Genomic DNA, 27,685 nt, shown 5'->3' with positions numbered 1-27,685 from the left:
TGTGTCTCTACAACAGGCCCTCTTTAAACCCCGGGATAAGCATGCACAGACATATATATGTTGGCAAGTTATACTATAATCAGTCTAGATAGAGGTGAGTCCTGCTTACTATATACATCTCAGGCAGAATAAGGCCAGAACCCAGAGATTCCACAAATAAGTTATCACTTCCTGACAATTTCATGTCCTCCCCAGCACAATGTTCAATTCAGGGGACTCTGATGGACAGATGTTAAAAATGAAAGACAGATTCAAAATTCCCCGGATGAATGCATTCTAGAATGCTGTTTCTGAATTTCAAGGAAGGTTCACTAAAATGTTGACTCTTCCGGGCTAAAAGCAGAAGTCTGGATGGGAAGGCCTTTGGGCATGACACACTGCCACAGACAGATAACCAGAGGAGGGATCTTTATTTCACAAGTTTCAAGATACAGTACAAAACGAATCTGTACATCTCTCTATTAACAGGGTTTGTTTACACAATTATAATACACTTCACCAGCCTTTACACTGCATTCCATTAAATACAAAAGAAATTTACAAAAGTCTACTATGGTGTTCCTTCACAATGCCAGCTTCTGTTCTTTAAGAACTCCCCCTCGACGAGTAGAGTGGTCACACTTTGATCATGTCAACATTGTTTTGTAAATAAAAGAGAAATAGTGTCAGATTGTTCCTCAATAAATAGTAAAGACTGCACATCTGGGTGGCTCCCTACAAGGAAATAAAGGTCCCTTCTTATGCACACAGTCAGCTTTCTAAATGTGTAAACAGTCTCTCTAAGATACAGATCATTGGTATACCTGGTTATTTCCAATTCTCTTGAAATCCCTAGTGAGTAGAGACACTTGGCTTCTTCCCAAAGAACACGACCCATCTAAAAACCAGACACTACAGCATCCAGGAACATTCTTCCCTCATATCTGAGCAATAACTGAAGAAAAAAAAATTTTTTTTTTGCATAAGATAGTTTTCTTTTGCTCTGGTTATTTCTTGTATACCTCTGACCATAATATTGTCTAACACACTTTAGAGTCACTGCCAAATACCAGTGGTTTCTGGAGTAAATACGAGCTTGCTCTTCTTGGCGGGGAGTGGGCCGCCAGAAGCATCTTGTTCTGAAATGTACATGTGAAGTGTTAGTGCAAACCCCTGGAAAGGAAGGTTTCTAAGACAGAATCAGACACTGGTGCAAATGCCACACACATGAAGAATTGAGGTCCGCATTTGGAGGCACACTTGCCTGCTCCCAAGCACTAAGGAGCAAAGAAGGGAGAGAAAAAAAACCAACCAACCAGTCAAACAAAAACAAAATTCTATGTGTAGAATACCCAGCCATCAACCAGCTTGTTATCAGATCCTTGAAGGAGGCCTGTAGCGTTTCTCCATGGTAGAGACAAGACAGGTGAGTGGTAAAATGGTGAGAAATGAATCTTACATTCAGAAGAATAACAAACCTTCAAGGATATCAAGACTTAGGACTTGTATTTTTACATTAATCTGGTTTAGGTGTTAATGGTTTTTTTGAGAAGAAAATAGCCTTTGATTTACCTTTTTCTGTGCTTTCGGTTAGTAACCAAGAAAACCCAGAGACCAGAAACAAAAACTTCAAACTAAAAGAAAGCCTTCACCTTTGCAAAATACCACCAAAGTAAAACTCGTGGTCTCAAGACTCTGAAATAGCTGGCTACCCAATGAGGCAGGGACACAGGTGAACAGGGGCTGAACAGAGGACAAGACAGACCACAATAGGCAGCAGGAGGGATGGGCTACAGAGAGAGGGAACAAAGAAGCCACACTCTATCTGTAAATCTAAATCCTGATGCTAAAACTCCTGAAGCCTGGAGTTGGCGTAATGTCACTGACATTAACTAGCTTTATTGCCACTTTATTTCAAATGGATGCCATTAGTAAGTACTGTGCATTATTTTTGAAGAGAAACACCAAACCCAATTCCTATTTGCTTATGTACCATGTCCCACGAGCAGGAAGAGACCGGGAGCAAAGCATTTTGAGACCATCTTTGAAAGAAGCCATTAAGAACTGAAATTATTTTAAACGTACTACCCAGATTTCTGGGTACAAATGACCCAGGCTGGAGAGAAGGTGGAACAAGCCAAGGGAAGGCCATCTGCAGTATTAACAATAAACAGACAGCAAGGGGCAAGTCTGCTGCACGAAGAACAAGACCATGCTGTCCCTTCAAGCCTCAGGTAGTGCATTCTAGTTTAAGAAGGATTTTTTTTCTACATACTCTCTGAGGGGAGGAAAGATGGACACCAAATGCTTCTGTCCAAAGACATACTAGGTGGGTGGTACAGGAAAACCACAGAAGTTGTAACACCTTAGAGAGTTCCCAACTATTGGTTAATTTTTAGAGACTGGGTCTTGTTTTGTTGCCGAGGCTGGTCTTGAACTCCTGGCCTAAAGTGATTTTCCTTCCTCAGCCCCACAAGGAGCTGGGACTACTGGTATACCACTGTACCCAATTCCTCTAAATAACTTTAATAGTGCCTTCTAAATGAAGAGCGAGCGCCGCCACCATGGGTTATGCTGGGCTGAGGGTGGGGTGGGGTAGGGAGGAGAGGCAGTAGTGACGGCCCTGATTTACCGGACCACTCACAATCTAATCTTTAAGCACAGGACACCGAATAAGCCTTACTATTTACAGGTGCTGCCCAAAGCAACATTACATTTTTGAGAGGAACACACTTACTGCCTCTCAAAGACCCTCTTCTATGCACACGGCCTCTCTGTGGCCACCTCTTCAAATTTGGAGGCAAATATCTGGGAAGAAAGTTTGCTTACCAGATATCCCATAATACTGTAAGCACACACAAAGTATACACTTTCACATTTACAGCCTTCATGTTCATTATAGATGAACTAAGTCTAGTTCTGATTATAACCCCAACATTCAGACCCAAAGCGGTACAAACACCACAAGTGGTAAACTCAAGTTTCCTGGCAGACGGGGAAAGTGTACAGGTGACTATGAACGGGTTGCTGGCTGATGGGCGCCGCCACTGGATTACACAAACCACCCATTCAGTTTAGGCTTTAATTCTTTCACGTGGGTGATTATGGGAAGCTCTCATTGTTCGTTGTTTCTGCGTCTATTTAAGCGGGCAATGCTCAAGTGTAACAATAGCCTTAATTTCCTAATGTTTGCAACAGGAGGGTGGTGATAGGACAGCTAAGCGAGTGGCTGACTTTCTACAGCCTCATAAAACGGTCACAAATAAAAAGCTACCACAGCATCCAGAATGGTCTCCCTGTGTTCGCCATGCAGTGGTTCTAACCTGTCCTTAATGATCTGAGTTTTAGTATTACAAGGAAAGTCACTGCCTGCCATATCTTGACAATAGTATTTCATATTTGAAGATTCTCAGAGGGTTCTCTGTTCTCTGTACAGTAAGAAATGAAAAGTAAAACGAAACCTGGGAAGCAACGCATCACCTTGTGGGTGGGTGTGTCTCATCCATCCCCCTGAAGTCGGTTAAGGCTGTTTTCTGATTTCTCCATTAGTCCATCCTCTGGCTTCTGGACTATTCTGTACACTCAAACCAACAAGCAAATCACACTGAGGAGTTGGGGGCAAATTCCTATGTGAGTGCAAGGAGTCAGTTCACTGAGTTTTACTTCTATTCCATTACAAGAAGTGAAGTTCACAAAGAATTCTTTAGCAAAGCCTTTCAGTCTTCGAGGAAGAGTCTGCTACGAAGTGTCACAGTCGCCAGTATAGGAAACCGCTCAGTAATCCCTTTTAATATAGAAAGTGCCAAATGTGTGTGCTTGCATGTAGTCTGGTCAACTTCCCCAGTTACTGCATTTCCCACACACCCTGAAGACGTCCTGTTTGGCTTGTTCTGTTTTAAACTTTCAGGCAAGTTCTATTCTCAGACTTAAGCATGTTTTTATGGTTAAACTTGCAACTAACTGAGTTTTCCCAGGTCGTCAGGACCGTAAAGGACACTGATGCAGGAGCTTACACGCACTGAAGGATGACAAAAGGATCGCACAGGAAAGATAGTTGGGCACAGTAGACATGACTCGAGTGTGTTGTGTATGTTTCCAGGAAAAAGAGAGAAAAAGAAGGAAAAAGAGGAAAGCTACTGAGAGCTGTCATTCCATATGGCACTGAAGCAAACATTCACTGTAGCTCCAGCGAGAGCTACTCGTCCCTGAAAAGGAAGGCAGCAGGCTCTAAGCAGCTTCTGGGATCCCACACTTCCTCGAGCCTCTTCCAGGTGGTGGCCACCATCCAGAGCCTTGTGTCAAATCCAAGTGTTCTCAGCAAGCAGCTCCTTAGTGGTCGCAGACCCAGGCAGGTGTGTGGCTGCTACTGTGGTGGCTGCTGCTCTGGTGGTCCTTCCTGCTGGGGAGGAGCTGGCCGTGGCCCTGGGGGCCTGGGTACTGGCATATCCTGGTGCTGTCTCTGCCTGTAAGCTATGACTGTACCCAAGAGCAGTGCAATGATGGTCATGAGGTAAAGGTCCCACTCAGGTCCCAAAAGCTGGTCCATATCCAGTTGGGTGAATATGTCTCGAATCTTAATGAGAACAACACAGAAAGCATTATCACTTCAATGTCAGCCACAGAACTCTGAAGACTGGATTCTAGGCCACTGTATGAAATGGTCCTAACAAGGGTTTAAAACTCTTCAGTTGAAGCCCACAATGTTGTGTCTCAAGAACTGAGCTGCCGTGTCCTAACAGCTGGCAACATCAGATGTCTAACCCAACTCTTGCCACCAGAGATCTAATTCGGCAATTCCCAGCTATTTCTCATAGTAGACATTTGAAAGGATCACTGGGGTAATAAAAGAAACTCTAAAAAACAAGCACCCTGGCATATCTTTAATCTGTCCATAGTGACAGCAGGCCAGCCAGATGTACTTCTCCCATGTAACTGAAGACTACAGGGATCCATTGGCTGAACAAATGCCTCTTTTTTTTTTTTTTTTTAGATCCAATTGCCTGTGCTTCCTGAGTGCTGGGATTAAAGGTGTGCATCACGACCACCCACTTTGGCTAAGTTTTAACTGAAATGTACACTATTTCACATGTAAATTTAAACTTACGAGTTATAGTCTTAGTCTATGAAATTTTGTAAAATTGTGTTCAAAAAATTCCTGAAACACATATTTGTAGGTATAGGCACTAAATTTTCTAGAAAAAAAAATTATAGGAAACTATTGTGTTCCCTGGGGGATTTTAAGCCTTTTAACCCAGTCTAGCCTTTTTTTTTTTTTTTTTTTTTTTTTTTTATAGGCTAGCATTCCTTGCTCTTTTTTTTTTTTCTTTTTTCAGTTGGAGAATCTTACTGTCCTCTTTGTAGATCTGCATAAAAAAATCAGCAAAAGTATCCTCTCCATGGCATGAAACCATATTAAATCCTGGACTTCGATCACTTAAGAAAAGTTCAGGGGATGATGGTCTGGGATAGCCCTTGGGGAGTCAGAGCTGCCTCATGTTGGCTGGGCATAAGCCAGGCAACTGTGCTGTGCCCAAGTCCAAGCCCAGTCCTTACTGTCAGCTGGTTAGAGTATTTGGCAGAAAGTATAGCACACTGGCTCATGCTACCAAGGTATTCCAAGGAGTGACATTATACATATATAAGAAACCAGATGGACAGAATCTAAGGTGTCCTGGGTTCTGGGAATCATGTATGGAGGACCTTGGTTGTGTGGGTTAAGGTGGGAGAGAGGTCTTTGTTAGTGTGGGAGTAGCATGGCTTACTTCTGCATCTACAATGCATAGGGAAAAGCTGACCTCCAAGGCAGGTCTAATGAAGCAGCACCATCTGTTCTCAGAGCCATTTAAGAGTTAAACATCATCCTTTCGAAGTCTGGAATGAACTAAAGGTTCATTACCAGGGCTCTCAACATCATAGCACTTCCAAGGAAAACTGAGTAGGAGAAAACCTACATGGAAGACCCAAGACAGTAAACTGTCTTGTTATTACAGTTGGTAGATTTGAAGGGAACAGTTAACTCACCACCTAGCTAGGTTCTATTACTCATTTAAGCAGTCAGGCTCTTTCAGAGACGCAAGCTCTATGGCATTTTTAACGTCTGCTTCACTGTTGGAAGACTCACAAGTCTCATGACCCAGTTCTCAGACTTCCCCTCTACCTTTTTCTTCTCACGGTACTGGTTTGAGTATCTGCCAGGCATGTGCCTGACTTGATTTTTATACTGTTTCAAAGTGTGGAGTTAGGTCTCAGCTTTCCCTGAATAAGAAAACACCTGCACCAATGACAAGTGCTTTAGTGCGCAGAACCCGAGAAGTGTTACTTGAAAACTCTGGCATTCACCCTGCCTGATGAACTCATTTGTACTTTACTTGGGGAGAAGGGGAGACCCTGTTTCCCCCAACTTTTAATCTCTGGGCCTGAAAAGGTGACATAATTTGTATTTTTTTTTTTAACTAAGAGACACAGATCACTTACATTCGCTTCCCGTATGTACTGTAAGAAATAGACGACACCCAATTTGCAGAGTGCAAGGAAGACAGGAACTTGTGCATCTGGGCTAGCCTCGGCTGCCATGTCATAAAAGCGTTTTGCAAGGTGAATATCCTACAGCACAGGAAACAAAGGAAAACTCATTCTTGTCAAACTATACAAAAAGTATTCATTTTGTTTCAGAGAAGTTGTCTTCCCTTTCAAGATCCTACTTAAAATTAATGTCCACTACCTAAAGGAAAACCCCAAGCTTTACCTGGGTAAAATTTCTGTAATTAAGTAATTAAATGATTTTGAAAATTTCAAACTAGGAATTGGAAAGAAACAACTCATTTCTTCCGTAACATCAGATTTTATGTGTCGATACCCTGGATCCAAGCACACATGCAACACATAGTATTGCTGACCTGGAGATTTCCAAGCCTCTGTTTCTAGCTACTCTTTCACTAACATTTTAGACAGTGTAGGCAGATCTGTTTTAGTTCACACCAGGGAGGAGTGTTAAGACACTCCAGCTGGTCCTTTCCTAGAGAAGTATGGGAATCTATGTGGGGGGAATCTCAACTCCTACTATGTGTTTTTCTGAGACAGAAATGCCTGGGGTCAACCCTGTGCACACGTAACCTGTCTCTGCAAAGGAAGGCTCCAGCCCGACACCTATTCCTTTTTCAGTTTATTGTCAGGGCTGGGAAAGCTTCAGAGGTCACTATGGCTAGGCCAGCACCTTGCTACACTGCTTAGGAGCAGGCTCTTGTGCTGACTGATACACACCCTCACAGGGAGTCTGAAGAGGGTGACCCCAGTCATTACCAATTCTACCCTAGGTGGAAGGACAGGGATGACGGACTTCAGAAGAATGCCAACCTTACAGGACATAATGCTATTACACAGGGGAAAGGAACACCAGAAATGACCTCCTCCACACACAGATTTCAGTAGAAGCTGTTACTTTCAGCAAGTCCTTATTCTCAGCCCTCAAATTTGTCATTTGTTAAAAAGAAAAGCACTTTCAATTAATAGGAAGAGTATGGAGAGTATCCAATTAAAAAATACACAATTTAAACATTTTTTGACAACTGAATCTTTCAAGACTTTGGATCCACCCTTATGTGCTACCACAGACTTGGTGCTGTGGATGATTTAACAGGGTAATTCAACCCTATCAAACCGCATCCTGCATTACATTTCCAATCATCACCAATTTTCATACTTTAGACTGACTTTTGCTGTTGCTGTTGTTTTGAGACAGGGTCTCGTATGTACTTGGGGAAGCTGACCTGGTCCTCTTGTCTCCCCTTGCTGGAATTACATGTTGGTATGTACCACCATGCCAGCTGCACTGGTTACTGTTTAGTAGTTTAAATGCTTGCTTCATTTACAAAGCAGGAAAAAAGTGGAAATGGTGTCAAGGATGCCTTATAAAGTCAGGCCATGTAGGAGTTATTGTGAATTTTGTATCTGATTATTTGTTCTCAAAAGCTGAACCGAGGCTTCCTTCCTGAATACTCTAACTTTTATTGTAGTGCTTGTTTCAAAGTGTACAAGCAGTAATGCTTTCTCAGAATTCTTTTGGGGTAGACAGGCAAAAACTTAGGACCATTCTAAAGGAAATCAGATTTCATTAGAAAGGTGAAGACATCAGTTGAAAAGATTTTAATCCATTTCAGAATGATTCAGAAACAATGGCATTGATTGAAGGTGGATATAGTTCCTGGACCAAAAGGCTACCACAGGGCAGTGCTACCCAGAATGCAGCAGTGCTCACACTCACATGTGTGCTGGACATAAGATGCAGGGACATGCTAGAGACCTGCTTCTCATCCTGTGGCCCAAAGTCTGACACAATTCCAGGGCAAGCATCTCCCCTTGTCTTAGCAATGCTACTAAAGTGTCAGCTTTGACACCACACTCACCTGTTTAATGCCTAGGCCCTTCTCATGCATGTAGCCCAGGTTAAACATAGCTTGGGCACTGTGTTGTTGCTCAGAAGCCAAGCGATAATGAATAAATGCAGTCTCATAATCCACATCAGTGCCAAATCCATAGAAATGGTAGTCTCCAAGTTTAATTCTAGCCACGGTATAACCTGAAACAAAAAAGCATGCTTAAAACAAACATTTTTAAACAGGTTTATATAAAGCAGAATTTTCATTTGTACTGGAAAAACTTTAAATGGATCCCTCAGTCAAGTTCTACAGTCAGTAAACATTTAGAGTAGACATTATCTCTTCTGCAGAAAGCATGTGACACACTCACAGAGAAGTCAGCCAGGTGGGTGGTAACTCTCTGTCTTACTAATGCCACCCTTCAAATGACATGCTCCATTTATCATGTCATTTAAATTTAAAACGACTGTTCAGCTTGAGCACTGTGTGGGACTGGAGAAGGAAAGGCCTAATGTGGAGAGGGATTCGTGAGGAAACTATATTAAAGAAAAAGTCGGGAAAGGGTAAGAGTTCTTTTCCATTTCCGGCTGGTTTTCTATTGTACATTCTTCTGTTCTCAATTTATACAGCTGGCCTGAAGCTAAAAACCAAACGGTGATGGGAATGTCTAATCAAGGATGGCAATTCAAATGCTCATCTAAGAATGAAGAGTGGTCACAAGCAAGATAAGCTACAGTGTCTCTGAGTGTTCATGAGAGATGAAAATCAGCAGAGAGAGGGATCCTGGGTAAGACTCATTCTGACAATTAGCCACTCACCTTGAGAGGCGGCCCTGTTCCAATGCAGCAAAGCTCTGGGGTAAGTCTCATTCTCACCTACAATGGTTGCTTCTTCTTCAGGAAAGATGGGAAACAAAAGTCAAGTGTTTTCATTTGTAATCTAGGGTGACTACATGGAGCACAGCAAATATGAAATTAAGCTAGTATAGAGAGTAAATAAATATTAGAAGAAGATACTGAGTTCAAAGGAATCACTGATTCAGGACTTGGTGGAGCAGGTTTTAGCTACAGCCTGATACTGAGACTAGCATATGGATTTGGGATGGGGAAAGGGCAGTTTTGTATTTATTTCATTTTGAAAATATATCCCTGAAGGTGGTTAGATCTGCAACAGGACCAAAGTGGATCTTACTCTGGTCAAGGATGAAGGCTGAGTTGCTTTGTGCCACTTCGTAGCCCTGTTCAGCCAGCAGGAGGTACTGGACCACTGCAGCATTGTAGTCCCCGTCTTTATAGCTGTTGTAGGCAGTCATAAGCCTCTCCGACCAGCGGCCTCGCTCACACACGTTCTTAAACAACTGTGCGAAGAGGAAAAGAAAAGTGACATGTATGTGCTAGAAAAAAACCTTTGAATCGTGGCTATAGGTGATTAAGTTTGCCCCCCGACTTGCTGGCAGCTACCTTTCCTTACCCTTAGACGCAAACACACTGCAACTAACAGCAACCTACATATCATTTACTGTGGCTGGGGCTAGTCTAGTGAGTTCTGTGTAGTATAGATATTTGCACATTCTTCTACCTGAGGAGCTGTTCATGAGGTGAGTCCTATTAGCATCCCCATTTTACATGAGGACAATAAATGAAGCAAAGATTTCTAAAACCATGATAAGCTTTTACCAATATCCCTCTAGTGACAGGTGTGAGAACTAAAGAGAAGCAGTTCCAATTAGCAGATGCTGGCTTTGCCCTTTGCATACCTCCTTCAAGTACTCTTTGGTTTGACACTATATATCATAAACTCTGGAAGAGATACAGATACTGTTGATGCCTACACTCAGCCTCACAAACACTGCTTATTATAGGAACCAACAGGTAAGGAGGACAGTATGCACACATGTCCAGTGTCCTCTCTCGGAACACTAATGCTAGTGAGCTGAGTAGGACACATGGAAGGGGACCAAATGGAAAACGCAGGCCTGTTCAGTGGGCAAACTGGTTTCCTCTAGATGAGCTGTAGAAAAGCCCTCACCTCCACCGCAGTGTGACAGGACCTCATCACCCCTGTGCCGCTGGCATGCATCTGTGCTAGGTTATAGAAAGCCAGGATATGGCCTCCTTGAGAAGCCAAATTAAAATACTTCAAGGCCTGTTTATAATCTCTCTTGACTCCAATGCCATCTGCAAGACAAATGAAACAAAAGCAAATGCAGGGTGAGTAGAGTCTTAAACAGGATTTAGTGATGCACCAGAGAAACTTTTTCTAAAAGGAAAAAAACCAGTGCAAGTCTTAATTCTTACCCAACAATACATGCCAATCTCACCAATGCAGATTAATGCACCAATTAATATAGTAATGTAGATTAATATAAAATATAATGAGAAATGAGAAGCACAGTAATTGAATTGGTAGAAGAATTAATTCATCAGAATTGAGTCTCCCATTTCTATATCCTAGTGGCATCTAATGGTAAAGTAGTTCAGACTGTTAGAGCCATCATGAACTCTGTGATGATACCTACTATAGTACATAGAGCCAAGTTGCAGCTGCCCATCCACCCAGCCTTGTTCAGCAGCTTTCTGGAAATACTTGAGTGCCAGGTCATAATTCTGCAGAATAAGATGTCAAATGGTAAGAAAGCACAAAAGACTGATACACTTAGAAGTACAGACAGTCATTCTCTGTAAGAACAAAATATACATATTCTTAAGAGACCACTTTAAAAGGACCATCTTATGATTAAAAACAACAACAACAACAAAAAACCAAAAAACCCATAGCCATTAATGATCCAGGTTACAGGGGAGATAGGGTCTCATAAAGAAAAGCAAGAGAGTTTTGTGAATTAGTTTATATGTTTGCTCTCAGAACGCATAAACACAAACAGAATACTAGAGTAGGAACTAGGAAAAACTCTTTAACTAACCACCTCTTCCCGTTACACCTTAATTTTTCTTCTATTAAATAAGGAATATTATCTTCTCCTTATTTGTTCCCTTCCTGTGTATATTAAAAGATGCTACGTTCTTAGATCCCATAGATCATATGTACCATAGGAAAAATTAAAATACATTACTCTGAATTTTGTTAGGGAATAAATATGGATAAGTTTTTAAAACCCAGTTCTTAGTTTCAGACACAGAAAAGTATGTTGGTTGGAATGACATCATGATTCATGGGCATCTACCATGAGACAATGGCCAAGGACAAACAAGTGCTTGTAGACACAACACTGACATTTAGGAGGTGGTGACCTGGATATGAGACAGAAACCTGACAACTAAGAACTAAAGTGGCTTACTAAGGTTCATTCTTTGGAGACACTTGGCTTTCAGCGAAGGACTGGAGAGAAGAGAGGCAGAAGCTAGAAGGAGCAAAGGGCAGAAGGGAAAGCCTCTCTCTTCTAAATAGAGGAGATGTGAATGCCTTCTTAGCTTTGAGTAAAGTAGTGGGCAAGGAAGAAAATGGGAAGAATGCCGAGTGTAGAAAGCAGACACGAAGAATGAGAGACAACTTTGCCCCTCAGATTGTCCCAGAGATGGAGCTGGCCTAACCTAAGAAGACAGATGAGGTGTGAGGCATGGCATGGGAACAAGGCAACTCAGAGACAGCAGGAAAGAGCTTGGGCTTGCTGCCAAAATGGCTCTGCCCAGCTGAATGGGGAGCTACCCGATGTATACTTCCCGACGCCCGCACTGGCTGACTGCTTCCTAAACTCAGCATGCCACACACACTTACAACTTGAACTCCTCTTCCATAGAGGTAGGCCATTCCAAGACCGCTCTGTCCCACAGGGTTGCCCTGTAAACCAGAGAAATCAGACAACACAGATAAGAGCTCATTACAAACAACCCAGGGGAGGACAAATGATTTCAGAAGAAATAACCTGAATCATATTGAAGTCTGTTTTAATTAGTTGCCAATTAAAAACAAACTTTTCCCTTCTATTTAGAGTAAACGTAGCTTGACTTTTTAGAGGGCTAGCAGTAATTTGCTTTCAAAGATTAAAACATTAAATGACGCTAGGATCAAGTCTTGTGACCTGACTTATGACCATCATTGCCATGAATTTATGACACAAATATGACTAACATATTTCACCAAAATTAAAAGTAGGTCACATCTGGGGTATTTGTTCACTGGTCACTTCCTGTCCTAACAAAAAAGGAAGGCCAATGCTATGGAGCAGAGTCAACAGTCATGCATTAACTGCAACAGTGCTACCAGGTGGTAGTGATGCTTAAGATTAGTTTACTGACACTGAGCAAATAGCACTATTTTGAGATGCAAGACAGAAAATTCTAGAACTCACCCAACTCAGAGGGATGGGTGACATTAAAAAAACAAAAACAAGAACAAAACCATGTCACAGCATCCCTCAGGAAAATACTCACTGTGACACTGTGAAGCACAGTAACATATAGTTGGAAAGAGGTCATCGAACACACAGGAAGCATACAGGGTCTTAAGTATCCTGTCGTGTCGTCCCCCCACGCCTCCATCAAAGAAGTCTAAATTGGCCTTTAATCCCAGCACCCAGGAGGCAGAGACAGGAAGATCTCTGAGTTCAAGGCACAGCCTGGTTTATAAAGCTAGTTCCAGAACAGGCTCCAAAGCTGCACAGAGAAACCCTGTCTCAGAAAAAAAAGGCCTAAATCGTATACCCTGGTTATCAGTAGAACTAGATTTTGGAACCTTTTAAACTTCAGTATAACTGAGGTAGGGTATGTAATTCCCATTTTCATTGCTAAAAACCAGTAGTCTCCTGATGAAGAAACACTTTAAAGACTTTTAAACAGAGTTAACATTGCTCCACCTAGTTCCTAAGACAGAAACTGCATTTATTGGGATAGCTTTTCTGGTCAACTCATCAGGTATATGTAAGCACTTCCAATAGCTTAGGGCATGGGCTGGTTATCATCAATGCTGATTAATCCTGAGACACAGTCCACTCGTTAACCACTAGTAACACAAGCGCACAGGTCAATACACTGAGTCGGGAAGTCTCACCATGTCCGCGGCTTTCTTGAAGTAGTGAAGTGCTGTCTCATTACTCTGAGGGACGATATCACTTCCTTCAGAATACATCTGGAAAACAGGCCCCAATTTCAGGTGGAGTTCTCACCCTTTCTCCAGATAATTAGCTCTCATGGAATTACCCCACAAAGTTTAGAATTCTCCATAGGAAAGTGTAGAATTTAAAGCAAACATTTATTGGTAAATACTTATGTTTAAGTATTTGATACTCTATTAAATATACGGTTTAGATATAGATTTGAATATATGAAACAGGTTAATGACTGCCTCAAGAAATGTTTAAACATTTTTAAAAATTACATTTGCTCGTGTATGTGTGCTTGCAGGTGGGCATGCATGTAACGTGGTACACGTATGGAGGTCTGAGGACAACTTGTTCTCCATCCACAGTCTGGGTCCTGGGGATTGTCTTCATTTGCTGAGCCATTTCACCAGGCCAGGAAAAGACATCTTTAACCCAGGACAGTCAGGTGGCTAAAAATATGGTTGAGACCAGATGACTGCTTCCATTAGTATAAGCAGGCTGTTGGCAGTCACAATGTCTACTTTCCCCTTTCAACCACCAAGCTGCCCCAGAACAGGGCAAATGGTGCATCTGATCTAAGAGGTAGGCCAGGAGGTAGCCTGGTTGGTAAAAAGCATGTATACCTAAGTTAGAACCCCAGAGCCCAAGTATAAAGAAGCTGGGCATGATGTCATGCATGTGTAGTCTCAGTGCCTGTGAGGCAGAGACAGGCAGGTCCCAGAGCATTGCTGGACAGCTAATCTGGCCTCCTTGTTAAGTTCCAGGCCAATGAGAGACCCTGTCTCAAAAATAAGGTATATATTGCCCAAGACTATTTTTCTGGTCTCTATATACACACATATGCATGCATACCTACATACACACACACACACACACACACACACACACACACACACACACACACACTCATGTGTGCACAAACACAAAAACAACAAGTAACTAAGAAGTTATTAAATAAGGTATAAACACTAATGAACTACAGGATCAGGTAAGGCTTTTGAAGAAAGAAAAACAAATGGTCAACAAGGCTCCTCATTCATATACTATACTAAGGAAACAACACTAAAGTTGCTTTTCAATCTAGGATTAATTAGTAATTTAAGTCGGGCATACATGCCTTTAATCCCACACTTGGAAGGCCAGCCTGGTCTACAGAGCGAGTGCCAGGATAGGCTCCAAAGCTACAGAGAAAAACCCTGTCTCAAAGAACCAAAAAAAAAAAAAAAAAAAAGCCCCCCCGAAAATAGTAATTTAAGGAAAATGTAATACTGTTGGAAATAAAATGATTTTAAATTCTTAGCACCAACACACCAGTTCACGCTATCTAACACTGGAAGGTTTGCATGAAATGCTACAGTTCCCAGTTAGCTAGTGGTAATCATGTGAAGTCTTGGTGAGATTTTTCCTATCTGTAAAAATCCTTAGAATCCACCTGAACTTTCCTTACCTTAGGATTTGATCATACATGAACAACTGTCAGTTTATAGTGTATTAATGTAAAAAAAAAAAAAGAAAATAGAATTCCTCCCTGAAACGGAATGTATTCACTAGTTTTTAGATGTAAATGTTTCCTTGGTCCAAAATAACTATACTGAGAGGTGCTCTCACAGCTGTCATATTTAAAACAATGAAAAGATCTGCAAATGCCAGAAAATTCCCACTAAAGCATGAAAAGAAACAGACAACTGAGTTTTAGCAAAACCCCATGTCTAATACAGAATCACAGCCCTTATCATTGCATATAATTGACACAATCTTAGGAGCTCAGACAGTGAATACACTTGGGAGCAAATGTCTAAGCTGTCTGAGAAAGTGCTTCACTTGGCATTGCCTTAAGACAGGACATGATGCACTTACACTGGAAATTTAATTTTGTTGTTACATAACATAACTGCAGGGCATACATTACCTTTCCCAGGAAGGCCATTGCGTGTGAATTGCCAGCATTTGCTGCTAAATTGAAGTAGTCAAATGCTCTCTGTGAGAGAAGAATTTATAAAAATAATTAGTTTTTAACAGAATCTGTTTTAACCAAAACACTTACTTCAGGAACACCAGGAAAAAAAAATCTTGTTATATTAAAGTGCCTTAAAAACAAGAATATCCAGCTATCAGGATTTCAAGCAGAAATGTATATATCTAGAAGTTTTATGACCACAAACGAAACGTCTTGTGCTCCCCAAAGCTCACAGGTAAGAGGACATCTTTATTACAGTCAATGTGAATAAGCTTTAGGCAGCTAGGTTTCATTATCTACTAGTTGGTATCTGGGAGAAAGGAAAAAAAACTAAGAGACATTCACAAGGCATAGGGCATACTCTGGAATACATTTTCCTTTTGTATTACTAAGAGAAAAGGCTTTGGCTGCATCTGAAGTCATATAACTAAACCCACTGGTGCTGGAAGATACTCATTAACATCCCTCTCAACTCAATGCTAACACAGCCCACTTTTGTTAAGGTTCTTACACTACTGGTTTTATTCCTCACTCCTGTTGATGACTAATCTCTTCCCTTTCCAATCTTTTTTCATTCAAGTACATTCTCCTAATTTATTATAAGAAATATACAAAAAAATTACAAGACCCATCTTTTCTTCAGAGTTTCAGCTTCTCTTCAATGGGACTGATACCCATTAGCTACTTCATTCATGGCACAGCTTCCTCAGTGAATCCTCAATAGGACTTCACTCCATTCTACATGCTTGAGTGGCTTCCACCAACTACTTCAGAGGAAGCTCTTAAGCTATCAATAATCTCATGCCAAGAAGTCTCTCACTCCACCTCTCTGTGGCATATGATGTAGTCTATCATGTGAAGCTTGGCTTCACATGCCACCCTTTCCTGGCTTCCGTATCCCTCCCTGTCTGTATCTGCACCCATTATTCACAGCTAGTTCTTACTCTATCATCTGCCTTCTATCCTCATAGTTCTTCAAGATGCAACTGATGACGCCATTCTCATGTATGCTCTTTAAGCAGCCTTATCTGCTCCATGGCTTCACATGTCATTCAGATGCTGGCAACTTCTAAATTCATTTTTCAGAGCGCTAATCTAATCATGGAACTCACAAAGCATATGCTAAATCTGTCTACTAATTGCCTGTACCATGGTTCTAGTCCACATCATACATTCTTTCATATGAACCTCTGAAATACTATCCTCTTTGATTTCCCTGACTGATTGTATTTTGGGATTCTACTAACTCATTCTCCACATGGCAGCAAGAGTTAACATTTTCAAATCTTCATGTACTAGTTCTAAGAGTCCCCTGAAGTGCAGAGGTTAAGCTGATACGAGTCTGTCTCAGAACTACATTACATCCTATGATGTCAGCACCATGGGCATAACAGCCCTATTCCCTTCTGGCCCAGGGCCTGCGCACATAGTGTTCCTTTTGCCTGGAATGGCTCTTCCTCCAGTGTCAACATGCCACCTTCCTCTCCCTAAAGAAGTCTTCCTTGACAGCTGGCTGCTCCCCTCCCTTACTTATTATAGCCCTCGATTCTGCTTTGGAACAGCAACTACACCTTTAAATGCTTGCTATTTGTTGGTTTAGTCATTTAAAAAGAAACCAATATTCTACTGGACTTGAAACTCCAGTAAGGACAATCACCAAAGCTTACTGTCCAGTACTGTAGGAACTGAAATGTTTGCTGAATTAATGCAAACATGTGCTGGAAAATCCTTTTCTTTCTTTTGTGAAGCTGGTGAAACATCCTCCTGTTGTGTAGCTGCTTTACAAGTAAGCAGCACACAGTACAAGAACATTCCTAGCTCTTGCTATGCAAGAACCCTGGGGCAAACTCAGAATCCTGCTCTCTCATTATTTTTGCTAAGTAGCAGCGTACAGCATACATTTTAGTGACCATGAGACAATGACAGCTGCCAAAAGCTGCCCGATTAAAGAAAATCCACAGGCATTGGCATAGTTAGTGATATGTATTTTTGTGACAATTATTTTATTTTTTAAGATTTACTTATTATGGATACAGTGTTCTGCCTGCATTCCAGAAGAGGGTACCAGATCTCATTATGGATGGTTGTGAGTCACCATGTGGTTGCTGGGAATTGAACTCAGGACCTTGGGAAGAGCAGCTAAGGAGCTTAACCTCTGAGTCATATCTCCAGCCCAACAATTTAATTCTTAAAGTTGAAATAACTTTACTTAACATAGTTAAATGGTATGACTACATGCTAGGCTCTGCTGGGGGCTGGAATAAAGTGGTAGACAAGGCAGACATGACTGTGCTCTCTTGACCTTAGGATGTCAAGAAAAAGCTATACAACCAATATAGAGGAAAAAGCTATACAACCAATCAATTTGCTTCATCTCTTCTCAGCCTTTTGGCTAAGATCAAGTGTAGTATCTGTTCTTATCAGTTTAACATCTGATACGTCCTCTATCAAATCAATTTGCTTCGGACAAAGATCACAAAGAGCACATATTTTTCAGGCATCCTTTGTCATATGTGACCTTTCTCTGGAGTGGGGCTTAAGGGAGACATTATAGGTTAGTGTTGAGTTCTGGAGGATATATAGGAATTACTATATGAGCAAAGTGGCAGGGGTGGTAGTTACCACAGACAGAGAGGTTGACATTATTGGAGTCATTAGAAAGAGAGGCTCTTGATAGGTTCAAAGACCTTAGAAAATTCTATGTGCTATGACTTAGCAAGGACTGGAGAGGTAGAGGCTGCAATGAGGTCTTGGAGGTCATGGTAAAGGGCAAATCTGGAACCCACAGAGCACTGAAAAGTTTTAGGTGAACCATAGGATCAGGTGCTGGGTTTACAGAAACAGACAGATACCTAGAAACACGAGTGACAGGTGCAATAATGGAGAGAGGGAAGAGACGAGTGAAGTTAGGACAGAAAGCAGATAAAACTTGGTGAGTAGCTATAGATCAGATTGGAATAGTTGTATGCTTCTGATTTCTAATATATAACATCTTCTTGGCCCCGCATTCTTTAAAAGGCATCCTTTTTCATGGCTTACTTTTTTTTTTTTTTTTTTGAAAAAAATTAATTTTTAATTTTGAGTATGTGTGTGTATGCCTGAGAGTGGTATGTGTACTGAGTATGGGTAACTTGAGGGCCCTGGAACTGGAGTTACAGCGAGCTCTAAACTGTGAATATGGGTTCTGGGAACAGAACTCAAGTTATCTGTAAGAGCAGCAGGTACTCTTAGCTGCTGAGTCATCTCTCCAGATCCAAAAGGTGTCTAATACTTACTATATTACATACTTAAGAAAAAAAAATCAAGATGTGTATGCATGTTTGGGATAAGAGCTGAGTTTAAGAGTAATAAAATCTGGGGCTAGACACAGCATGCTGCATTCTTCCACAGAACCCGAGTACAGTGCCCAGCACCCACTCTCCCACCTGTAACTCTAGCTCCAGGGTCCATGACATCCTTTGCAGGCCTCTGCATTGGCACCTGCACACACATGGCATACAGAAACACACAGGCACATGCACACGAGATAAAAGTAGGGCCCTTCTGAGGTCTATCCACGTGTTTATCAGCCATCAGGTAGGTCTTGAGAGCTCACTTGTGACACAAGTTTAAGTAAGGCTGACTAGCAAAGATCACCCACACAGCACCATTTTTGCTACAATGTTAACAAAGCCCCCCAACAGGGTGGTTACCTGGTGATTCTGTTCTACACCGCGCCCTCCATGCAGATGCAGTTGTCCCAGACCAACCTGAAAAGCAACAAGGATGCTGTAAACATGAAGTGAGCATCTGGCATACCATTAAAATAACACCGACATTTGGCTGTAAAAAGCTCTGTGCATTAGTCAAAAGATGAAAAACCTAGTCTTTAACCCTAAGTATTTATTCTGTTTTAATTATCCTAAAATTGCCAAGAGCTAAAAAGGCAAGCTTTAAAATCAACAGAATTCTTCGGAAATAACAACATTCTTTTGTCTACACAAGCAGTGTTTGTGAGTAATGGGTGTTCACATGCATGTAAGGGCACAGGTGAGCATATATATGTAGGTGGAGACCTGCGGTGGATGTCAGGATTCTTCCTCAACTGTTCTCCATCTTCTTCACGGAGGTAGGTTCTCTCAACTGAACCCACAGATCACCAACAAGATCACCCAAGCTAGGCAGCTTGCTCTGGGAATCCTAGCCTTCTGAGTACTAGAACATCAGGCAGGAACCACACCCACCTGGCAGTTATGTGGGTTCTGGGCATATGAACTCTGGTCCTCACACTTGTACAACAAGTACTTAATCTATCTATCGAGTCATCACCCTGATTTTGCAAAGGTTTTTAGATGAATTATGCTGACCTCAGTGAACCAGCTCCAAAGGAAATACTAAAGGATACTCTAAGCCAATGAAGAGAATCTTTGAAGAAGCTTAGGCATGAAGAAATAAAAACAAAAGAATCTGTGAATAAATGTAAACTAGTATTGCTGTATAACAGAAAAACATGAGGTTCACAAAACCATGTAGAATTCAATTGTGCTCAGCATTGTTCTAAGATCTCAGCGTTGTCCTGGGAATGGTAACATGCTTATCCACTAGGCTACAGAGGCCGAGCTGTGTGGCAATGTCTAGGTAACACAAAGAAGGCCTGACTGTCCTGATCATGGAGGAGGAGAGACAACAGCAGCAAGTGCCATAAACAAGGTCAAGAAAACTGAGGAAAGGGAATATAGAAAAACAAGATAAAGGAAACAAGTAAGGAGAACATTTAAACCAACAATATACCCCAATGCAAAAGAAAGACTTTCAAAATGGACAAGATAGTTGCATTCTAACTTCCATGGGTAACATTCAGATCTACTATTCACTATAGTTTTAACTTAAGATTTCCTTCTGTGAGCCTTAAAACTACTCTTAGTACTTATTACTTATTTGCATATATCGCAAAACGTTGTGGTTTTTAATAGGAAAAAAAGGTGTTGCGAGCGTGGGATGTTGTTTTTCTAAAGGATCCACTGGGGATTCTAGAACAAAGCTAATAATTATCAGAGCAAAGACATTGTGACTTACAGATATGGGTGCTCACCCCTCCCTCCTGGGTTAAGTAAACAATGCAGCGAGAAATTCTCTGACGCTGATACACACCTGTGCTTGGACATCACCCTTCTCAGCTAGGAACTGGTAATACTGAATCAAATCTTCTTCCAGCATCCCACTGTTCATCCCTGGGTTTTCCACTTCATCAGGCAGCCGTATTCTCTGAACTACAGAGCCTCCAGTCAGGGAGATATCGCTAGCAACTGATAGAGGATGACAAATAGCAATGTGAGGTAAAGTCAGAGGAGCAGGTCCCCAGCTGTAGGAAGCAGATGTTGATAGACATGGTGCTAATGGTAGTCTACAGGTGATCAAATAATAATCCATTAACAAATCAGACTCCCACTACACAATGTTTAAGAACAAAATTCAAAAGGAATGGCTTTGTTGATAAGCACACTTCAAAGAGTCATTTGAAATATTTGAACTACTGTAACCAATATGTATTTAAAATTAATTGCATTTTTTTCCCCAGAGGGTGAAAGAGAAAATTAAAATAGGTACCATGATTGGCAACAAGACGATAATGGGTCAGTGCCGACTCACAACTCTGGAGGACTCCGATGCCGGCCCAGTACCGGTAACCCTGGAAGACACCTTCACGTGAGAAGACAACAGCACCACAGGGTTCTGTGGTGTTCTTCTTATGACACATAAAGCCAACCACACTCAGAATATAATTCTGCGGTCCTTCGATCCGCATACTCCAACAAGCAGTTCATAGCTAAGCATGAGACAAGAATATTCCTACAGCAACCACGTGAGTGTCAGGAACTTTACGAATGAAGCATGGATATAGTCCTCATTGGTTTTTCACTCAGAACCAGTATCAATCTTATTTTAGACATAATCTTAACAAGAATGAGGTGGTCTCACACTAACAAATGACTACAGAATACTGGGAGAGGGGGTCGCTGATTATGAAGAACACGAAGCAGGAAGGAACTGTCTGGAATCAGCCTGCATGGACTCAAAGCTTGCTAAGCTTTCAGCAGTCCTTGGTGTACTACTGTACAGTCACAAGTATAACATGGTCTAATTCAACAGTCACTGTCTAAGAAAGCTGGAAATTGAAATTATTTCATATATATTTGCCACACAAAATTGTTTCATATTTCTTAAAAATTTATCTGAGCCAGGTGTGGTAGCAAAGGCAGGTGGATCTCTGTGAGTTTATGACTAGCCTGGTCTATAAAGAGTTCCAGGCCACATAGGGCCACATACTGAGACCCCTGTCTCAAAACTACAACAACATCTATGTAAGGTGGTTTTCAGTTACTCTGTGAGATACATTACCACAGATTAAACAAAGACAGCATTAAAATCAGAGCAGAGAGATGCCTATAAAGAATATCTCCACTTATTTCAATTCCTTCAGCATCTGAGCGCCAGAAAAGGACAGAGTCCAAACTCCTGGGCATGACTGGGCTAATTTTTGCTGGATTCCTTCTGCCCTGCTTATCAACTCCCAGCATTCAACTCTTTAGGTTCTCTGTCTACCTACATATCTAATTTGATCTTAACAATTGCTCAATAGTTATTTTTGCAACTATCGATGATTTACCCAGCTGGCTGGAAAGCTCTACTGTCCTTGTCTGTCCTGTTAGTAACCAAATCTGGAGAGCCTTTCCCAGTGCTAGACTGGTTTCCTGCTTTGAGTTTCATGTCCACTCATTCCAGCCTTTACATTCTGGCACCAAGGCACTTACACTCATTTAAGGCACAGAATCTGTCACAAACCACAGGTCATGTGACCTATTTCAAACTGAACACATAAGAAACTCAAGTCCCTTAGCCCAAAAAGAAACTGGTGGGCGGATTCTGTGTCACTAAATGATGTAAGGGATTATTGTTATCAGCTTATACACAGTTACTTAGAAGTGTCCTTTAAAGGTCAGTTTTTGTATAGTAGATCCTTCATCAATTTAAATGCAAAATCTCTGACAATCCAATCCAAAAAATAATTCTGATAAACAATTCCAATTTACATAAACTTTTATTCATGTAGATTCAATGTGTTATAGCCATTAGCAAGAATCTGTTGGATGTGCACCTGAGGATTTGATTGGAAGCAAATCTCAGTCACAAAGACTGGGAAATGTATGGCTACTGCACACACTGGTTTTACCTTTTAATGTAAGTTGTCTTAGGTTAAAGTTCATACTTACCAAAACCATATGGGCTATCAGATTGCCTCCAAGGGCTCCGAAAGTATAATACACAAGAGCCTATGAAAAAGCAGATATGTAAATGAACTCAGGCTAGTGCTTATTCAATTCCAAATTTAATATACAGTAAGACTTCAATAACATTACCTTTGCCTGACTTGAATTAACACCAAGTCCAGAGGCGTAGAGAAAGCCAAGAGCCTGAGATAAAATGAAGAAAAGTAAATATTTTCATTTTGGTGAAGATGCATACAGTTTTACATCAAGAGTCAAGAGTCTTTAAATATGAAGATTTGAGTACAGCTATGCATGGTGGTTCGGTTAAAGAGCCAGATTAATACATTCAGCCTTTTACAAACCACATAACTAAGTACAACTTTAAGCAAGTCATCAAGTTTAGTTAGAAGGTTAATGGAAAGTTAAGAAGGTATTAACTAGAAAAACAAAGCTTAAACATGGTTCTTAATTCTTTTTCAGCTATAATGAAGATAAAATGTCTTTTGTGCCATTATACCAACACACTTCTTTCTCTGTAGGAGGGATGAAAAAGGTCAAAAGTGTCCCAAGATAAGCAATCTTAGGAATGAAGAGATACCAAGTTGTCAAGGAAGATGGTCACTTCACCAAACATGAATTCCTAAGGAAGCCACCATCAAATGACGTACTGATGAGGCTCTGCCTTCTCTTCTGTGCATCATCCTGATGACATACAAGTGATAAGGGCAGAGTGGCAGAGTCTGGGAGGCCTGTCCACATTTCAGCCTCCCTCGCAGTTAGGTAAGACAATGATCCTAGATATGGCTGCAAAGGAGGTCAACTGTTGCCCAGGAGTCAGTTTGCAAGAAAGCAACCCAGGCAGAAGGGCTCAATCTAATCTGGCAGGGCAAGGAGTACTCATCTGGGGGCTCTGCTTGCTGTATCACCTAAACTTGCTTAGCACAGAGAGAGTGCTTGGTGGGGTATGAATGCAGTGACAATGCAGAGGTGGATGGCTCTATGCAAATGCTGCCTTAGTGCCATCTGTGCCTCTGAAGGGCAATGTATGTTTAGATACAGGTAACATAAACTGATTTAATCACAAGGGGAAAAAGCTTCAGAAACATAAGGAGAACAGTTAAGACAGCATCTGTTTATAACTAAAATGAGATGAAGAAAGAGCAGCAGATTCATTAAATATTCACAGAAAACAATGGGTATGATTGTGTTACCATGAAGCCTTAAGAGGACTGTCTCTCACGTGCTAAATTCTACTATGGTTAGAGGGAAACAGGCATTTTTGTAGGTTGCAGAAATTATAATTTAGAGGAAAATCTATCTTTCAAAATAATTTCACAAATATGCATGTATTCCAACAATGTATGTTAAAGCATAGCTCATATTTTGATTAAACCTGAATTATCAAGTGCAGTTTAAATAAACAGGATAGTTAACTTAAAAATGTAAGTATGTATGTATGAATGTATGTATGTATGTATGTATGTATGTATGTATGTATGGTATGGGTGCTTTGCCTGAATGTATATCTATGTATCATGTGAGTGCAATACTCTTACAGGCTAAGAGAGGTTGTTGGCTCTTCTAGAACAGGAGTTACCATTGTGAGCCACCTAATGTGTGCCTGGAATTGAATTCTGGTTCTCTGGACAAACAGATAGTGCTTTAACAATTAAGCCATCTCTCCAATCCCCCATCACATCCACCTCTTAAATCGAGGTACCAATTTTTGCATTCTTTATATTATCAATTGATAATGTAACCAAGATGTGTTATTAATGCACATAGTGTAATGTGGTACTGAAATTCACCTATAATTAGCTTAGCTAAAAGCAGTCACATAAATTGATTAGCCTTTAGCTGTGGTACTTGGCTCATAGGAAATATAGATAACAGAAAAATTAACAAATACATGCTGTGATGAGTACAAATACAGGCAGGACATTCTATAGACAAACTGCATTTACTTCTAATACAGAAACAAATCAATCACCCAACCAAGCAATCAAAGGGCTACATTGTAAATGACAACTAAAACGTAATGCTGTGATGAACATTTGTTTTGACAAAAATAAGGATAAACAAATTTTGAGCTCTGCTGTAGCAATATATTATGTGTAAATATATGGCTGGAAGACAGAGAGAGAGAGAGTGTGTGCTTGTGTGTAGTGTAATACTAGGAGATTGGACTTAGGGCCTTGTACATGCTAGGCAAATGCTCTTCTTGGCTATATCCCCAGTCCTAAAACATTTTATTTGACTTTTAAAAACAGATATCAATTGGGCTGGAAAGATGGATGGCCTAGCTGTTAGGTGTGCTTGCTCTTCTATCCCAGGGACCAGAGTTCAGATCTATGTGAGGTGGCTGACAACACCATCTCCTGGTCTTCAAGAACAGCCATAACACACACACACATACACACACACACACAATGCTCATAAAGTAAAAGACACCATATAGGTTAAAAAAATTTGAGGTTAACTTGGGGAAAAATACTATGGGGAATAATTTCAGATAAATAAGAATTGCTGCTCTATAGATTGCTCTTCATGTTTCACTCTCTATAGATTTAACACTGCAAAACTACAAAAGAAACTGTGGTAAGATATAGCTATAAAATTATCTTCATTGACCATAAATGTTCTCAGATGAAGGAAAAAAGTATCCAAGAAAATAAGTAAAATGTTGGTCTGTCAAAAAATTAATATATAGAGATATGCTGTCACCCAGTCTTCTATTGTTGACAGAAGTCAGGGCATAGGGAACAAATTGCTATCAGAATTAACTGCTGAGTACTGGAGAGAGACTGGAAGGATGGCTTAGCAATTAAGAGCATGTGTTGCTCTTTCAGAGGACCTGAGTTCAATTCTCAACATTTATGTCGCTTGGCTCCTGCATTCACATGCATATAAGTTCACACACATTCACATTTTATTTAAATGTTAAAATAAATTCAAAAGAGGTGGGGGCTGGAGAGATGGCTCAGTGCTTAAGAGCACTAACTGCTCTTCCAGAAGACCTGGGATTGGTTCTTGAATGCACATGTTGGCTCACAACAATCTGTAGCTCTATTTTCAGGGGACTGGATATCCTCTTCTGACCTTCTTGAGCACCGGGCACACAAGTGATACACAGACATACAAGTAGGCAAAACACCCATACAGGTAAATAACCCCCCCCCAAACAAACAAACAAACGCCCAACAAAAACAAAGTGTTATATACGCAGAGGTTCTCCATTGAAGCTGCACTTACAGTTTGTCCTTTGGGAGAACCTTCCTCAGTCAGTTTCTCAAACATCTCTTTAGCTGCCTGGATATTCTGTGTGAGGTAATCACCAAACAAAAGAGCGTAGGACACTCTCTCCAGGGCTTTGGTATGATTCATGCCTGCTGCCTTTTGAAGATACCGATATGCTCTTTAAACAGAAGCAATCAAACAGGAAGTCAGCTGTGTTTGCAGAACAGTCGTTAAAAGATTTTTTATTACTAAAATGTATCACAATTTTCTTATTTTATAATAAGAAATTCCTATACATTATTCCTACTATATCATGCTATTTATATAATGTAGAAAACATCCTGGATAGCTTGATTCAGCTAAGGGGCCACTTTCCCTTATGTCTACTATCTTGGAATTACCGAATCAAACTAACAATGACGAAAAATCTAATGAGCAGGCTCACAAGTCTTGCAATGGAAAATTATAATGTTAGAAAAATATTCAAAGAACTCAAAATTGCATAGACTAACACAACTAGCAGAAATCAAACACATAAAATGTTAAAATTCTTTTGGAGTGTTATGATTCTGGGTGAAACTTTCAAAGTAAAACAAAATGAAAAAAAAAATCAACACATTTGGTGACAATTCCTTTTGTTTGTTTCATGTCATTTTTGAATCAGGAATAGAGTATTCATTCTTAGTTCTTAGAACTGACTACAACTTTAATCTACTATTCCATTCTTCTCATTGATCAGCCTTATGGTCAATGTGTACAATGTTTTCATCCTAATAAGTTAAAGTCTGCCCAAAACATATTAAGGTTTCCTGCAACAGTACTTAAGAAAACTCATGTGCAGAAAAAGCACTCGGTGACTGGCCTCAGCAAGGGCTGTGCTGGGGGTGCGTGGGCTGCACAGTGCCACCTACTCTCTCTTTTGGCTCTTCCTATTGCTTCCATTCAGTATCTTCATCCCAGCCTGATAAATCATTTCTGCTTCCTGCATCTGTCGTCTTTTCGCAGCATCTTCTTCAGCTGACAATAAAATGACACATGCATTAAATGAATTTCATTTACCTGGTACCAAGTTCACTCATTGTTTCAGGTAGGAACACACACAGAAAGAAGGATCTTTTACTATTTCCAAACTTGACTCTAAAAACAGCTGAAGTGTGCCCTGTACTGACAAAGACTTTTACAAAACACAAAGTCACTCTCTTTTAGAGACAGCAAGTCCAGGCTGCTTTTGAGCATATTTTTGTGTTAGGGATGATGACTTTTAAAAATACAGTTAAACTAAAACTTTATATTAACTGCTAAGTTCACCTAAAATAATAACAAAAAGCTACCAGAGGAGAATAGCCAGAAAGCTGCCATAATATTCAAAGGTCACATGTACATTTACAAAATCATTTAATTATATAATTAAAATCTTAAAACCTGATTTTTATTAAACATAGGTCTAATTTAGTGTACAATGTTCAAGTTTATTTATTTTCTCTTCTTTTTCCGAATTTTTTTTTTTTTTTTTTAATAGATCAGGCTGCCTTCAATCTCCTATGTCACCAAGGATGTCCTTGAACTTTGGATCCTGCTGTTCAGAGTGCTAGGATTATGGCATGTATCACCACACCCAGTGTATGTGGTGCTGGGGACTAATCCCAGGGCGGTATGGCAAGCAAGTAGTCTATCAATCAAGCTATATCTCCAGTCCAGCTCATTACTTTTTCATACTCAGTATAACACTGAGAAAAAAAAAAAAACATAGAATAGTGGTGAGTTAAAAAAAAAAACTATTTTGCTACTTTAATGCACAGAAATTAGAACTCATTCTAAGACAATAAGAAGT

The 27,685-nt window shown here is 40.5% G+C and overlaps 1 protein-coding gene and 1 pseudogene across 3 annotated transcripts in view; one reads left to right on the top strand and one right to left on the bottom strand.

Annotated features, from left to right (window-relative positions):
- Window positions 1-391: 391 nt before the first annotated feature.
- Sel1l (SEL1L adaptor subunit of ERAD E3 ubiquitin ligase) overlaps window positions 392-27,685 on the bottom strand; it is a 44,949-nt gene continuing 17,655 nt past the window's right edge. For all 3 annotated transcript variants that reach the window (XM_027418648.2, XM_027418649.2, XM_027418647.2), the window contains 17 exons: window positions 26,766-26,871; window positions 25,870-26,032; window positions 22,768-22,821; window positions 22,621-22,680; window positions 20,957-21,038; window positions 20,501-20,655; window positions 19,063-19,119; window positions 15,323-15,391; window positions 13,362-13,439; window positions 12,090-12,152; window positions 10,873-10,960; window positions 10,383-10,531; window positions 9,546-9,711; window positions 9,173-9,247; window positions 8,382-8,554; window positions 6,454-6,582; window positions 392-4,552 (listed from right to left, as the gene is read on the bottom strand). In XM_027418648.2, the coding sequence (XP_027274449.1) occupies window positions 4,343-4,552; window positions 6,454-6,582; window positions 8,382-8,554; window positions 9,173-9,247; window positions 9,546-9,711; window positions 10,383-10,531; window positions 10,873-10,960; window positions 12,090-12,152; window positions 13,362-13,439; window positions 15,323-15,391; window positions 19,063-19,119; window positions 20,501-20,655; window positions 20,957-21,038; window positions 22,621-22,680; window positions 22,768-22,821; window positions 25,870-26,032; window positions 26,766-26,871 (1,877 nt within the window). In that variant the 3' untranslated portion in view covers window positions 392-4,342. The remainder of the gene's footprint in view (window positions 4,553-6,453; window positions 6,583-8,381; window positions 8,555-9,172; window positions 9,248-9,545; window positions 9,712-10,382; window positions 10,532-10,872; window positions 10,961-12,089; window positions 12,153-13,361; window positions 13,440-15,322; window positions 15,392-19,062; window positions 19,120-20,500; window positions 20,656-20,956; window positions 21,039-22,620; window positions 22,681-22,767; window positions 22,822-25,869; window positions 26,033-26,765; window positions 26,872-27,685) is intronic.
- Window positions 17,743-17,922, top strand: LOC113836042 (annotated as a pseudogene).

The sequence above is a fragment of the Cricetulus griseus genome, chromosome 5 (genome assembly GCF_003668045.3).
Source record: "Cricetulus griseus strain 17A/GY chromosome 5, alternate assembly CriGri-PICRH-1.0, whole genome shotgun sequence".
Classification (NCBI taxonomy): domain Eukaryota; kingdom Metazoa; phylum Chordata; class Mammalia; order Rodentia; family Cricetidae; genus Cricetulus; species Cricetulus griseus.
Note: the sequence above shows the minus strand (reverse complement) of the source record. Positions and strands in the feature narration are given on the sequence as shown.